At 40.3% G+C, this 17,402-nt stretch overlaps 1 protein-coding gene across 1 annotated transcript; it reads right to left on the bottom strand.

Annotated features, from left to right (window-relative positions):
* Positions 1-6,085: 6,085 nt before the first annotated feature.
* On the bottom strand, positions 6,086-10,979 carry LOC139744142 (leucine repeat adapter protein 25-like). The gene is made up of 2 exons (XM_071654596.1): positions 10,722-10,979; positions 6,086-6,421 (listed from the first exon to the last, which is right to left on the bottom strand). Exons 1-2 carry the CDS (start codon positions 10,977-10,979, stop codon positions 6,230-6,232), a joined length of 450 nt encoding a protein of 149 aa, XP_071510697.1. The 3' UTR covers positions 6,086-6,229.
* Between the last annotated feature and the right edge of the window lie 6,423 nt (positions 10,980-17,402).

Here is a 17,402-nt window from a genome sequence, read left to right on the forward strand (position 1 = left end):
TTTTGTACCGGTATGTATTGCTTATTATACATAACATGACATGCAGTATGATTTGCTGAAATGTTTGCTCTTTGTAACACAAGTGAGCATGTCGGCGTTTGTGTCATTAAATGTGCTATGTGAGAAGCACAAGTGAAGTAGCAAATAGGAAGAGATTTTCATGTCTGTTTTTGCTTGGTATCTGATGTGTGTGTGATGGTAATGGGTGTTTCTTGGGATTTGATGCTGTTTTCAAGAGCCCTGTGTGATACGTGTACAATGTACATGGGAACAGTAGCAGTGTGGGCAGGGACTACCGTAAATTCGCCGGTGAGAAGGCCGCACTATTTGTAGCAAAAATTAAAGCAGGAAAGTCGGGGTTAGGCCTATATGCCAGCACAAGCAAATTGCAGTACTGTATTGTCTTTCCTACTCGTTGAATCACCTTCATAACCGATAACACACAGAGATCCTAATCATGTATGGGATTACAGTAGGCAATGTGCCAATTGCTATTGTTATTGTTAGGAAACGTGTGGAAACACGTAGAAATAATAAAGTTTCTTATAAACAAAAATAATGTTAAAAAGTTATTAAGTTTTGATCGGAACAAAACCCCTTTGATTTTTTTTTTTTCTGTTTTTCATCACCAAAGTCGGGATGCGGCTTATCTGGCGTTGCGGCCTTATCGCTGGCGAATACGGTGGGTAATGTGCTAGACATGTGGGCTGATGGACTCTTTGAATGGTCATGTAGGCAACTGGATTTTATTTCTTGCTCAACAAGTTTGATTAGCTTAGGTCTGTTGGGTGATGACATCCAGCACATTACTGTATTTTGGTGTAGCTGATATCGTTTAATTAGAAGCTATTGTTGACTTGTACATACACATTTAACAAAATCAGGACCAGAGAAATTCAATTTATCACATCCAGTGTCTGTCGTATATCATTGAAAACGTGTTTCAAATACCAAGAAACAGAACAACATTGGATCGAAACAGTTTTTTACTGCTTGCAATATCAATCATGAACCTCTCGCCTGCTGGTCAACTATCACATTGCTCGTTTCAGATCATTTTCAATGTTGCTAGTGTTGATGTAGAGTTGAAAGTGAAAACTAGTACCCCCACATTCCCAAGTTTGACTGCAGGCTTCGGAACAGTTTGAAACAGCTGCCCTGGGGCCCGTTTCATAAAACTTGTCATCAGTGACAATTTGTCATAGATGTGACAAGCTACTGAAATCCTTGCATCTGATTGGCTGAGAGCAAGTTTGTCATAGAAATGTGGCAGTTGTCACTGATGACCAGTTTTATGAAATGGGGCCCCAGGCTAGGGACATGAGATGCCACACATGTACACACACACACACACAAACACTACAGTAATACCCATCACCCTGCAACGAATTGAACCACATTGCAGATGCTGATGCGGATGCATCACACCTTCACCTTGTTAAAGTTGACTGCACATGTACATACATGTACATTATTTAGTTTTCTGGAGGAAAGGTTTGGATATTCATATCAAATACACCAATATCTTTCCTCTGTCACCAAATATCTTGGACAACAGCGAAAGATTGATATTGACAGAAGTATTGTGATGGTTGGCAATCATCAAATATGAACTTTATTTGTCCTCTATGGTACATAGAAGAAGAGTAAGGCAGAGATTTGTGAAGACATTAGAACTCCCATCAGTTAGTACTGTACTGCAGTCTCCCACTGCACAGAAATTCAGTCATTTCACTCGCATCTCACAGTAGGATAGTACTGACATGTATTAACTGCATGGAGTCCTTCTTATCACCTGATAAAAGTGTGCTACCACAGTACTCTGTACATGAAATTCACACTTGAAAGTGCACTTGAGTGCTACAAAGACAACTACATTTGTAGTTGCAACAGAAGTGAAAAAAAAAGTATGACTTCAACATATTTTGTTGATCATCCTTAAACAATAGGTAAAACAGTGTAAAAAGCTCATGATTACGAAACTTCCAGTAGAAAATATTGCAAAACCAAGAAATTCAGTTACTTATGATGGTACGTTCTATGCATTTGTCAATACAATATCATTTTGAAAGCAAGAGGGGGTGACAGTTGTCACAACACTTCAATTTACGATGAAAATACTTTGATTCAATCGAGTTCTTTACTCCCTAGCAATTACATTTGTAGAGTTCAGCAATTAAGAATTTCAAGAATATGAAAATGTGAAATTTGGCCCCAAATTTACCCCTTGTGCCCCTCCCCCACCCCCCCCCCCCAAAAAAAAAATAAGGTCTCCGAATTTGCTGTATTCAAACTTGACACTATATTCACTATTATACTTATTGATAGCATTGTCTTGAATTGTACCGCTATTGGTTTTTATGATTTATTATTTTTTTTTTAGGTTGCATATTTGGGGATTTTAGGATGGGGAGGGGTGCCCAATGGGTTCATGGTGCCCACTTGTACAAATAAATATCACACAACCCTTGTGACAATAACTGCCAAGTTTGATGAAAATGTGACAATGCATTCTTAAGATAAAGTAAAAATGTAAAAGTGGCCACCAATTTGGTCCCCCCCCCCCCCAAGTCGGGCCCTATAAAGGGGTACCCCCAATCTGCTCACATTGCATGCAGTGTGTTACATATGACAGGCCCGTTGAAGTTTTCATGAGCCATTTCATCTTTCTTATATGAATTGAGGTTCACTCTTCATGTTACACTAATGCAAAATTCATTGCAGTCAAAAATTTGTCAAGCATGATGAAAAAAGGGCAAAATGAATAATAAAGCATGATTATACAGTTATCATGATCAACCTTACCATGAGTGGAAGCAAGGAGAGAAGTCTCTCGAAACAGAAATGCTTTGAAATTTCAAACTTCATCAGCAATACATTTGTACTACAAGTACAAACAAATTTAAATCAGAGTCAACTGCAGATAAACTTGTATGACAAACTGTTTGAAAAATTCTGCCCATTGGGTGAGCACGATTTACACCATGCAAGGTTTCTGGATCTCCGTCTTTAAATCCAGGTACAGTTCATACTTTATTTTGTTTTGTTTCTTTTATAAAATACTAGATACATGTACATACTAACCCTGTGATTAATTTGCCGAATCACTACATGCATTACAAGTACAACATTGCAAACCACAGGCTAAGAAAATACACCTTTCAAATGGCAACATTGAATACTCTATTCCAATAATGCAATGTGGCAAGGTTTTTTTTTTTCCCCACACTACTTTATACACTTACATTTAACTTTACAATGTATAACAAGTTAAATAATGATGGCTTGACAAAGGAACAGAACATGCTGTACATACATACAATGTATCTGGCAAGAATTCCTCATATTGCATATCAAGTGTAAGTTACAACAGAAAAGACTGATACAGATATAACTAAGAAGGCAATTTTCCAATTTTGGGCTCTATATTGTTATGATTTATCCAATCTACAAATAGTTAAAAACAGCTATAAATATTACAACATAAATACTAATAAATAACTAAAATACGGGATTATAGTACGATTTCCAAATCATACATTAGAACTGTGAAGTACAATGTACCAGTACTCGCCAAAATATGGCATAGTTATATGGGTGCATACATTTGAAATTTGTGTGGTAATGCAATTCATAACCAATAAGTGTTTAGGCAGGATACTTATAGAGTTATTCTCAAATTTGATGTAATACTTCAGGTATACTTTGGTGGCATTACCAAAAACACAACCACCTAATGAAAGAAAAAAAAATCAAACAGTAATATATAACCAAAATGTGAATTTTGGTGAAGACATCAGTTTTGATGAGAGTGACCAATGTACATCCCACATACCAAACATAAATTATGAAATTTCATGGCAAAGCACTGTCTCTGAATATTCTTAAAGATAATAATGGTAGTCTGGTCTTAGTGCGTGTTTATACAGGAGCCTCTCGCATCGGCGCGCATGAGCCGGTATTTTACCTCCCACATGAGCGCTTATTTCTCGTGTTTATACAGAAGTCAAAATAACCGGCTCATGCAAGCCGATGCGAGCCGATGCGAGCCGACCTCAGCTGAACCGGACCTCTCAAATTTTGGGGTCAAGCATAGGTCATGTTCGCAGTGCAGTTTATTGCATGATGGGAAAAAATGGAAAAAAAAAAATCAAGATGGCACCGGCAAAGTCATCAGGACCACCAAGCTTGAAGGTCATTCTTGTAACATTCCTCTTGACAACCACCCGGCCAAATGATCAATTGAAATCCAGTTTTTCAGTAAGAAGGAGAAGACGTGGTTCGATCATGACAGATATTAAAATACGCGCATTCCGTTTACCTCTCGAATTTCGGTCGTCTGTATAAACACACAGCAAAATACGCGAGGCTCCTCTCACATCGGCCACCTCAAAAGGTGGCGGACGGAACCTCTCGCACGAGCCTGCATTTGGCGGCGTATGCCAGCATACGCCGTGTTTATACAGAGCAAAATTTGAGAGGTCCTCTTGCATGAGCCGGCATGAGCCGGCATGAGCCGGCATGAGCGCGTATTTTGCTTCTCTGTATAAACACGCTCTATGTCTGTTCACATGAAAAAGAGACCTAGTCACACACAAACACACAAATGCACACACCCATAACATGTGTATAACATTTGCAATGCAACTATCACTGGCAAGGAAAGTTGGTTGTACTGTGAATATCCAGAATTATATTACTAATACTGATTGTCCTTCTCTCAGCTGGGTATAATCAATCATAAATTGCCTGTAACATTTGGCATTTTGTTTGAGTCTAAGACAACCCACCTTTACAGGTACATCAACAGAACTCATTTACTGGCCAACACTCGCTCAACAATGCTAGGCAGAGTAACCTTCTTGCGACTTTGCAAGTTATTTCATTCATACTCTAATATTGCTGGCACATAAGTTTGTTTTACTGTCTCTACCTTATTTCTACTGGGCCAAGGTTGGTAAGAAAGGGCTTCTTACATCAAATATCTACAGTTATGTGTCAATCTCAAATCAGTACTTAACTTATTGCTATCACATAATCTGGGCAAGAAACAGTCTTTGGAGTTGAAAAAATATCACACTTATAAAAAGGATACAGAGGATTATATGATATACTGCAAAATCACAGTAAAAATGAAGTACAATGGACATTGTTTTCATTTTGTACACAAAATTCACTGAAGAGGACCAGTTTACGAGTATATTCTTGCCTGACATTAACATAATTGTAATATGCCAACAGCATCCATACCTCTGCTTACTTATTCAAAAGCAATTTGGACATGGCCATGTTTGATATTTTAAACACCTGCATGAAGAATGGGAGGATTGTGCTTTCAAACATCACATTGATATGATGCAGTTTTAATTGTGAGGTATGCCATTTGCATGTTAGTTACTTTGTTTAAAATACAAAACTATTGAAATAATTCACCTGGATGCAAGTACCTACACAAAGGAAGAAAGTGCTACATTTCTAAGTCAAAGTATTCACAGATTGCCAGTTACGCATCATATAAACTTTCAAAATCATTTGTCAAGGCACATCAAATAGTCAAAATTGCAAATAACATTCCTTCATAACATATCATCTCGGTAGTACTATATTTTGAAAAAGCAATGCATAACCTTACTGTGTTCGGCCTAGCAGCAGTCTACTAAACACAAGTAAAATACCTACACACACTCCTGTGCAAAAGAAAATTAGATTGAGAGAAGTCTGCCACAAATGAAATTTTTGTTTACTGGGTAAACAATACACCCCATCCTTGTGTTTCCTGTCATGCATAATTTTCATATTTCCTGCTCTACACAGATCACGCTCGTGCTTCAAATAGAAAAGCCTCACTTTTTTAAGTGCAGAATATTTTTTCTCAAGGTCACTTTGCATATATTTCTCAAAAGAATGTGATTACTACACTACTGCATGGCATACTCTTGTGAAAAAAAATGAACTAGAAGAAAAGAATTGCTGTCCTGTGTTACTCAAGCCTCTAACTAAATTGGCATATTGACAAGAAAAAGCATAAAACTACTATTGTCATGCATATAATATTCCTCTCAATTCTTGTCTAATTACAACTTGTGCATGATATAACAAAGAGAAAACAATAATGCTCACAACTGCTTCAAGTGCATCACCACTATGAAGTGTGAACGCTGAGAAACTTTTGAAAACTGCTGCTGTGATGGGCAAGGCAGGATGGCCTTCATGACACATCCACCATCTGTCACTCCTCCTCCTCCTCCTCCTCCTCAGCATCCTCATCCAGAGTGGACAGCTGGCTAATCTGCGAGTCGTCTGGGTCCAAGTCTAGAGAGCTGTCCACCACTTTCTCCATGTCTGATTTGTACTCCTGTATGGACTCATGTAGCGACCACAGTTCACTCAGTAATGACATGTCCAATTGGCGTAAGCCGACCTGCAAGTGACAGATATGCGCGTTACATTATTTTAAGGAGACTGCGAAAGACTGGTGAAAAATTTAGTCAGCAGTAGACCTGCAGTGTGACCAAGAAAAGACAATGAGATTGTAAGCTTGTTATAAAGAAAGAGATACACTTCATTCTGTGATGACATATAACTATTTTCCACAAGGCATAAAATATATATTAGTTGATAATTACACATTGCAAATTGGTAATTATACCCAATGTCAATATATGGGTCAGTCTCATGCAACATCTGACCAATACGCAATTTCAACAAAGTGAAAAATATCTCTCATTGCTTACTGCAAATATTTGTCAAAAATTGACAAGTGACTTCAAAGGTATTACAGGATGACTTTCTTTAAGCAGATGAGCTGCATCAAATGGAATGCAGAAGAAAACAGTGCATGATTTGATTTATTACTTTCTAGGTTATCTCTTCTTTACACCATTACTTTTTACTGAAGTTATGCATACATAAAGATAAACTAATAACAGCTTCAAAATGAATAATAAAAACTGAGAACAACTGAGATCGCCAATTAATCACAAGATTCGGGATTAGGCCATAGAGAACCACATTTGCAAATTATGCATTTGAAAACCAAAAGCATTTTTGACATCTAAAATAATATTCAAAGCAAATTCTTGACACAGGCTGAATTTGATAGGCAGGGGCCGTGTCCCCCCGCTTAGACGCACCGGCGTAGCCAGGATATGATGATGGAGCTACTAGTAGCTCCATGATATGGTCTTGGGGGCGGTTACTGTGCCAGGGAGCAAAGTGGCCGAGCCCGAGCGAGCGGAGCGAGCGAGAGGGGGAGGGTGTGGGAGGGGGGTATCCCCCCTCCCACGGTGAGAACTTTTTGCATTTTGATGTTGTAAATGGTGCAATTTGATGCATGTTTTTGCGTGTTTTATCAACTTGAAACGGCCCCACTTGTTTAAGGTAGCAGGACATTTTGATGTGGATTATCATTGAACAATTTGCCTATAAAGTGGTACCATTTGAATAAACTTCTTGTATGAATAATTCTTACAATTAATTTCATGAACGCTGTCTGTTAAGCGATCAAACAGTACAAGGCATGCACACGAGGGTGTACATTTATATAAAGGGCTATTTCTCCTCCAACTCGAAGGTGATTTTACATTTTTCAGACCTGAAATTCAGCGAACTGGTGCAAACTTTTTTCTAGCTCCCCCCCCCCCAAAAAAAAAATAATGGAAAATAACTGGTTTTTGTTTTTTCCACGGAAGTGTTAATAGCAAAATCACGGCATTTAGCTCTTACTCGGTGTGTGCATCATGTGTGTGTATGTACAAAGTCTAATGAGGTAGAGGGGGAGGGTGTGGGGGTGCCCCCTCTAGCTCGATGGAGCTTTTGCATCCAAAGCAATCTGAAGCACACTTTTTGTGGGAAATTCGGATATTGTCATTCCCCAAAGTGTACTACATCCATAGAGGAGGGGACCATTCAATGGGAGGGTGGCAAGGTACCCCTCCCACATTCGAGTGAGCTTTTTTCATTTTTAGAACTGAAATTCAACAATCTGGCGCACATTTCTGTTTGCATATTTGTCAATCAGAGAAGTGCAAGTCTGTGGAAGGAGACATAGCATGATGATGTGGGAGGAGATAAGCCCCATTCTCCCTTCTACATGAGGGAGATTCTGTATTTTCTGATTGCAGTCAAACGTTTTGGTGCACACATTTTGTGGCATATAATATATTTGGAAAACTCACAGTGTAGCCATAGTCTACTTGTATGCACAGGGCGGGGGGGGGGGGGGGGGGGGTGCGATCAGGGAGAAAGCGTTTGAGAGTGCTATCTCCACCCTTCCAATACGAGGAAGCTTTCGCCTTTTTAAAGATGAAATTGAGATATCTCATATACGCGTATTTGATGGAACATTTGGGAAGTTATCAAGGAAACAAGGCAATCGCCAAATTGTGTCTCGCCCATTCGCGCACAAGGAATTAATATTTTTTATAACTCCCAGAAGTTAATTGACCTGCTTATGACCTTTGACCTTGTGGTGACCTTCAACACCCTAAGGGACATTTACCATCCAAGTTTGGTCACAAATGCACAAAGGGATCAAAAGTAATGAGCCATAATCGAAACGCGCCATAAAAACTTAACATTGGGTCCTAAAAATTTGTTGACCCCTTTCTGTGACCTTTGACCTTGTTATGACCTTTAACTCCCCAAGGGACATCTACCGTCCAAGTTGGTCACAGACGGACATAGGGATCAAAAGTTATGAGCCACAATCAAAACGCGCCCTAAGAACATAACATTGGGTCCTAAAAGTTTGTTGACCCCTGTCTGTGACCTTTGAGCTCGTGACGACCTTCACCTCCCCAAGGGACATCTTCCATCCAAGTTTGGTCACAAATGGACAAAGGGATCAAAAGGTATGAGCCATAAACGAAATGTGCCCTAAAAATTAACATTGGGCCCTAAAAGTTTGTTGACCCCTGTCTGTAACCTTTAACCTTGTGGTTATCCTCAACTTCCCAAGAGACATCTACCATCACCCAGGTTTGATCGCCACTGTAGCAACATGTGCTGAGTTACATGTGATAAGAGAGTCTTACAAGTAAACTTTAACGTATGACCTCAAATGACCTTTGACCTGATCATGTGACCTCTTACGGCACCATAACATGAAGGTACCCCCACTGCATCCATCACCTAAGATTGATTGCCATTGTAGCAACATGTGACGAGTTACGTGTGATAAGAGAGTCTTGCAAGTAAACTTTAACGTATGACCTCAAATGACCTTTGACCTTATCCTGTGACCTCCAACGGCACCATAACATGAAGGTACCCCCAGTGCATCTATGACCCAAGTTAGGTTGTAATCCAAGCAACTTATGTGAAGTTATTTGTCAAAAGAGAGTCTTGCAGGTAAACTTTAACATAGAAAAGAGAGTCTTGCACATACTCTTTAATATATGACCTCAAATGACCTTTGACATCATCACATGACCTCCGACAACACCATAACATGAAGATACCCCTAGTGCTTCTATAACCCAAGTGTGGCTGCCAATTCTGTAACAGTTGCCAAGTTATGCATCATAAGAGAGTCTTGCAGGTAAACTTTAACATTTGTGACGGACGACGGACGGACGACGGACGACGGACGGACGACGGACGACGGACGGACGACGGACGGACGACGGACGGACGCCATTTGGATCCCTTAGTCTCGCCTTCACCTCCGGTGGGCGAGACAAAAATTGATCGCGGGAACTGAGAAAGGAAAGAGTTGATTAAAGGGGATATTCCCCTTGTACATGAAGGAACTATTGATTTTTTGGAATGTAAGTGATAAGTCTTGTGCACTAAGAATTATTCAGAATCTTAAGGGGGCGACCGCCCCCATCGCCCCCAACTTTTTTTGCTACAACGGTGCTTAGACGGGAACTTTATGTAAGGGCGGAATCTTCGGAAATTCAAATTCATGGGTGTTGTGATTTTTTTCCCTGATTTCTTTCCCGTGTTTTTTCCCCCTTTTTTTTTTTCACGAACCAAAAGTGTGAGTGTGTGTGTGTGGGGGGGGAGCCCCCCCCCCCCTGGTTTCGCGGCCCCTGATATGTCTATCTCATAGGCAGTTTTATGGGGGGCACAGACATTCTACAACACAATCAGTGTGCATTCAACATCATGATTAGTCAGTTTGATAGGATAAGATGTTCCACTCGTATATGGTAATTTTGACAATATCCACTCCCATGAAAACCACAATGTTCCACCTTGCCATTTCATTCCCGAAACTAAAAAAAAAAAGAAACTTAGCAGGGAATTAAACATTTAAATCCTTTGGTCCATGAGCTGCGGATTTCTAAGTCTACTTGGCACGTGTGCAAAGCAAGCAATGCATGATGGTGGCAATTGGTGGGGCAAGGATGTGTCATCATAACCTTCAATCACAACAACTGGAAATCATAACTCACAAATGTATCTGCATGAAAACACAGTACACAGGAATCAATCTAGATACAGTAACGAAATAAATGCAAATGACCATCATTCATTAGTGCCAATCTTGGCGTAGGCTGATATACATGCACCTGTTTCAACCATGTGCTGCTGTTCATGTATCTGGGACAGCATTTTATAACAGAATTCTTATTGATTCATTATCTTTTTTATTATTCTTTTTTTAACAGAGAAAATAACCAACTTAAACTTTGGCACCAAACCTGATTACACAGGCCAAACCACTGTCACTCAAATCCAAAGCTTCTGCTAAACACTGAAATCCTCCTTACCATTTCCTTCCGCAGCAATGCCAGGGCAGCATCCAGATTTCCCCGTGGAATCTCTATTCGTTTTCTCTTCTTCCTTCCTCCGCTCTTCTTCACGTGACTGGGTGAGAAGCCGGCTGCCAGGTGATCTTGGATGTCGGTCTGGTGGGCCAAGATTCTGCTCGTCTCTCGCCATATCCCACTGTTGGCATTCAGAAGTCCACTCAAACTCTTGGGCAAGGCTGGCAATCCCGGCAACTTTGGGTTGGAGTTGGCGTCCATGATGTTATATGGCCTTTGATGAAATCTATCTTACAAAATGTAGATAAATATATGGCAGATGTTCATCTACATAGGTGTTAACAGAGTCAATGTCCCACTGCAGCCTTGACTCCCTTACTGGATTATGCCAGTAGCTCCCAAATGGGTTAGAAATGCAGGGCAACAGTTTCAGTCACAATATGTCATGTCTGCCAGACTGGAAGAACTCTCCCTTTGCAGATAATCCAGTCAACAAACACAGCAATGATCCGCTGCACTGTCTCCTCTGCTTGTTGCTTCGATAGGAGGCATGGGAGTCCTGAGGGTAATGATAATAATAATAATAATAATAATAATATATTTATAAAGCGCATAATAAGCACATGCTTCTCTATGTGCTGTAAAATTCAGATACAACATTCAAACAATTGACTAACAAATATAACAATCAACATAATACAATAATTAACAAGAGACCTGGGGGTCTTGTGCTCACCTAAGTATCGCAAGTTAACCTTCCATGCATTCTTGCAGACTCTTACCTGAGAACATTGGAAACTTGTAGTGGGGGTAGCTTTGAGAGCTGGGGGCATGGTGTCCATTTGCATCATTCCATCACATACCTGCCAAGTACACTGTACTTTATAGAATGTTGGATTGTGCAGTTTTGAAAAAAAAGAAAGACTTAAAGCTCTACTCACTTTTGATTTTAGAGAAAAATATCCTTGAATATTCATTAACTTAGGAGGTTTGGACCCCCTGGGGCCCCCAAGGAAAGCATGGTGCCCATCTAAACACTTTGAGATCTTATCCCCCTAGGAATGCTACCTGCCAACTCAAAGTAACTTTGCTTTATCACTTCTGGTTGTAGAGAGGAATGGTACATATCCCTTATTATTACCTATACGAGGTAGTTTTGCGAGGCAATTGCAGTTGGTATTTTGCAGGGTCATGGAGGTCAGCGGGCGATATTAGTGCGTATCACCCTCCTTCCGGGTCTCGCCATTCACTTTACATGTAAACATTCCGGTCGACCACAAAGAGAAGACATTCAAGGACGTTGCTGCGTGTCGATACGCCAAGGAGGTATTGTACTCGCCTAGTACCTCCTCGGTTACACACACCGTGCACAGAACAATGTGTGCAAAACAGTGCAATGTCAATGACTGAGCAGACGATCGCATGTATACGTTAAGCTCTCATAGTGGTCAGTACTATTAAATGTGCACTGGGCCGTGTGTATACGAACGTGTGCTGCATCAAAGTGATCGAACGTACAACATGGCGGCTTCCAGTGTGTCAAGATTTGCGTCTCTTCAAGACGATGAATTCGACAGCATCTTGCTCAGTAAAGATGCAGATAATACAGATGTTTCAAGTTCGCCTGTAAATACTTTCGGATGTTTAATTACAGTTCGCCTGTTCGCTTGTTTCAACCATCCTGTCAGTTGGATGCAGCTATTTGACATGTTGGTGATCAAATGTGGCTTGATCTATAGTTTATAGCCGTATTCATATTTTCCTTTAGAATTTACCTAGGGTATAGGTAATAATTATCATATTGACTGGCCTTTCCTTCGGGAGATACCAGATAAATATTGCCCGCACTGAAAGAATATTGCCCGAGTCGAAGACGAGGGCAATATTCTTTCAGTTTGGGCAATATTATCTGGTATCTCCCTCAGGGCCAGTCAATATTACATAAATGTGGGGGGGGGGGGGATAATTAGGTCCCCTCGGGTCCCCAAAGGGGAGCATGGTGCCCTGTTGAAAAAATTGAGATCTTAACCCCCTGGCATGCCAACTGTCAAGTTTGGTAAATATTCATTAAGGGGTTTTCAATGATTATGAACATGCACAATTTACATCACCACTTGGACCCATCCCACACCACCTCCTTGGGTCCCCAAGGGGGAGGGGGGCACCCCTGATTCTCCCATAAACAAACTTGAAATAACAGTCTTCAATATAGTGAATCTGACTAATTGTATCACCTCAGCTCAATCACTTCTGGTTCTAGAAAAAAATATGTAATTAATCTTATGGGGGGGGGGGGTAGGGGGGAGGGGGGAGGGGGAGGGGGGCAGGTGGGGCATGGTGTCCATTTGATGGAATTGAGATTCTATCCCCCTAGGGATGCTACCTGCCAAGTTTGGTGAAAATTTGTCATGGTGTTTCCAAGAAAAACATGAAAGTTTACAATTTAGGTCCCAATTTAGGCCCCCTGGGTCCAGCAACTGCATAACATCTGCCCTCGTAATATGACGTGTTGGTTCTGGGTGTGTGAAGAAGCGCTTGGGTGCTTGAGCAAAGGTTGCGAGGAGGGTGATACTGCTTGAGCAAATCTGCCAGATATGTTGGGGAAGAACTTATGTTGTGTCTTGTAGGTCAGCAAAGTTTTTGAACATTATGCGCTTGTCGACAGGTAGCCAGTGTAATTTTTTTGAGGGTATGGGTTATACTTTGTTGACGAGGAGTTCCTGTGACAAGCCTGGCTGCGATTTGCTGCAGCATCTGAATGCGATGGATGTCGGTAGAAGGAAGGCAATACAACATGCTGTTGCAGGAGTCTATCCGGCTGGTGACAAATGCATGAACCAGAGTGAGTGTAGCTTTATTTGTGAAGAAACCTCTGACTCGACTGATGCATCTGTTTTTAGTTTTATAGTTTTTGTAAGTTCCTTCATACTGATATGCTGATCAAAGACAACCCCCAAATTTCTAGCATGAGGCATAGGATTGATTTGACCATCACCAACACAGACATTCAGTGGGTTGGAATAAGAACAAAACTTTGATGTGAAATGGATCACTTCCATTTTGGCATCATTCAGAGACTGCTTGTTCCTCATTGCCCAAGCTCTATCATCAGCTATACAGGCGTTTAATCTTTCCAACGACTCTTCATGCTCGGTGTTCTTAAACATTATGTACATTTGAATATCATCTGCACAGAGCATTACATTCACATCATGGGCTCTTATGCTGTCATTTATTGGTGCTGTATACATCGTAGACATCATACTATTCATCGTATACATCGTAGACAAAGAATGCAAGAAATTATGGTTATGATTTATAGCAATATCATGGCATCATAAACATACTGTAGGGACATTAAATTTTTGATGAAAAAGTTTCAAGGAGGAAATAGGAGGTTGTTATCACAGGAACAACCATTAAAATACAGACTGATCTTCCGATGTAGGCAATCAACATCAAATTCTACACACAAGGTGACCTTTGTAAAGTATCAGCCTACATGAATGGTGACCTCCAATGTACGGTACCTGGTACATAATTGAGATTATGTGCTCGGGTAAAATATACAGTATTACTATAGTGCAGTTTTGCTTGCTGTTACATACAGCATTGGTCTATGCTTATTAGATGTGGTGAGAGCACCACCTCTGAACAAAAACTGCTTTGAGTTGATGGGTCTGGGTGAAATGTGAGACGCGAGGTCAATATTGCCCCATGGTACGAATATTCTATATTATCAGTCTCCAAGGTGGAAAATCACTAACCTCTCTCCTGAAAATGGATACAATTGTTGTGTTATTTCTAATTCTGTCAATGTGGTTCTTGAAAGGAAATTCAACCACTTGCAAAATTGTTTTAAATCATAACTTCCAATTATTGAAATACAGTCCCCTATGGTGTATACAGACAGTACCGGATCAGGTTCTGTAAGTGACTATTCCATGCTCTAGAAATGTATTTGGGAAAGAGACACATTCTTTGATGGAGTTCTGTTCTAGATCAGAGCGCTGAATGGGACGCATCCACCTGCTTGTGTATATAAACAGCCATTTCAGCTAATCCGTTTCGTGAATGATATCAATTGAAATGGAGCAGACCCATGTCTCTGCAGTACTTAATCTTTATCTACCACATGACTGACTCTGATATGACCTTTAACAATCCAGAGAACAAACCTGGCATCAGAGTTTACAAACAAGTAAATTCAATTCTTCCTTTTTACACTGGTTTAGGACCAAAACAAAAAGTATGTAAGTTTTATCTAAAACGGCCAGCAGAGCAGACAACTTGGTCCTGGTGATAATTCTGAGGTCGGCTTGAGCATACAGGGAAAGAATGGGTAGAGTAAGCAACCTCTAACTGGAAATCTGAAATCTGAAACAGGAAATTGTCTCGTCAGAAGTAGGAATGAAAAATAAGGATCACCAGGAAGAGGATCCCAACACAAGGAAGGCAGAGACCATGTAGAGGATCTACATTGTAATTGTATGGGTACAAATTGTAGATAGGGCCTAGATCATATTCACGCCATATCCTATTGCTATAGTAAATCAGTCTAGGGCCCAGTCTAGACTAGACTTAATAGAGAATACAAGGAAGTAGAACTTGCTTAAATGTTCTTTATACCAGAAAATAATTTTTACTGTACAGGGACAGTATGTCCACCATGCCATGGTTCCTACCAATTAGTCTTAATGGTCTAATATTTCTTTAGCAATATGGAGTAAATTCTAAAGATCTAAAGTAATTCTGAAATGCTGGAAATAATGACATAATTAGGTCAACCTGGCCTAGCCTGTAAAAGCTACAACATTTATGGTTATGAATATGATGTCTGTAAATTTAATTACCGGTACCACAGCTAGCAATCCTTAGCATCACAATAAAGCATCTGGTCGATCAAGACGCAACAAACCTTCAACTTCTTCATTAAAATAATAAGACCATGGCATCTATGAACTTTTACAGTTTTATAACATCAGTGTTACATACTTTCTACCACAGTTCACAGTACAGTGCTAGATAAGAGGACTGTATTCAATTAACATAAATGTTACAAAAATTTACACTGTCGGGCACGTTAGCTGTGACAGTTGTTACAATGTTAGCACTCCTGCTGTATGGATCCCTTCCTTAGGCTTTGCTTTGTTTCAGAGGTAAATTAATTTAACCACAATCGCGGTGATGCATAACCATCCTCACTTCATACCATCCATTGGCATTAACAATACAATAACAATGAACAGTAACACACAAACACTACAAAGTAAACAGCTGATTAACAGTTATTTATGCAAGTTTTGTTCTCTATCTAAATTTACAACCTTTCAATCACAGTTGAACACATAATACAGTAGAGTCTACTCAGTAGTCATTAATCGGCATCAAGTGTAGTAATTGTAGTTTAGAACTAGAAAGTAGACTCTACCAGGATCAGGATCAGTGCAGGATCTGGAATATAACCCTAAAATATTATTACACGTAACAGTTAGAGGTCTAGTTCTAGACGTACAAACTTGGACTTACAGAGTAAAGGTGTTCAAATACGCGAGACAAAGGCACAGATTCCTTTTTGCTGTTCAAAGACTAGACGTAGACTCATAGAGAAGATATCTCTTGCCCAGACGTGCTATACTTAAATACTCAGTGTAGTAGGGCCTACTGGATGATGCTAGTGCACAGCTGTACAGGTTGTGATCCACTGCATGCATGCACTGCATGCATAGCTAGCATATCATCCGAGTGAATGCATCTCAAACACACATTCAACAAAAAAAAGGTACGTCCACGATATTTATGGCAAGCCAAAAGAAGAATAAGTTATTTAAAACAGGCATTTTCAGGAGTATAAATACATGTACCGGAGAATATATTCCACTTAGTTGTGGGACATATCATTTGTCTTTTGTGAAGCGTTTGTCTATTTGCCAACTCTTCATCTAGGGTTAGCTGACCAAACTGGCGATTGTTGGGCTCTCATGATGGGCCTACCTCGAATCTTTTAAGTCATAATATGTGACGTAATGTTTTAACCTAGAATTCGGGAATGAAATCAATGAATCATCTAGCTTGATTGACCAGCGTCAGTTATTAATGAGCATCGATCAATACCCAATTCAAAATATGTGCCAAACGTGAGCAAGTGCAATATAGGCCTAACTGTATCAGTACATTGTGCAGCTGATCTCTCATCATGGGTGTATGCAAGGGGGGGTCGGGAGGGTCGTACGACCCCCCCCCCCCCCAAATTTTCAAAAGGTCCACTTTTTGTAAAAGACATTTTTGTTTTTGGAGGGCTTTTTACCCTATATACAAGAGGAAAAAAAAGTGACCAGGTGGTGTTCCAGCAAATTGTCAAAAACCTCGTAAATTTCGTAACTTAGTTTTGATATATGCCATACCTTATTTCTAAGCCGCACTGCCATGCCGAAAAAGTCACTTCTGTATGCACCAAATGGCCCCATTTTAAGATATAAAATTCAAAAACTCCCTACCATGCGAGGGGGGACACCCCCCTCCCACACCCCCCCCCCCCCGCTCGGTTGCTCCGCTCCCTCGCAAAGGTAAAGGTTCAAAAATTTTGATTACGACCCCCCCAGAAAAATTCCTGGATACACCCCTGCTCATGCTCAGACGGTCTCCCACCCTCTCCCTCTCTCTCCCTCTCCCTCTCTCTCTCCT

The sequence above is a fragment of the Diadema antillarum genome, unplaced genomic scaffold, assembly GCF_040938485.1.
Source record: "Diadema antillarum isolate AM-2024a unplaced genomic scaffold, OU_Dant_1.0 seq00001140_RagTag, whole genome shotgun sequence".
Lineage (NCBI taxonomy): Eukaryota > Metazoa > Echinodermata > Echinoidea > Diadematoida > Diadematidae > Diadema > Diadema antillarum.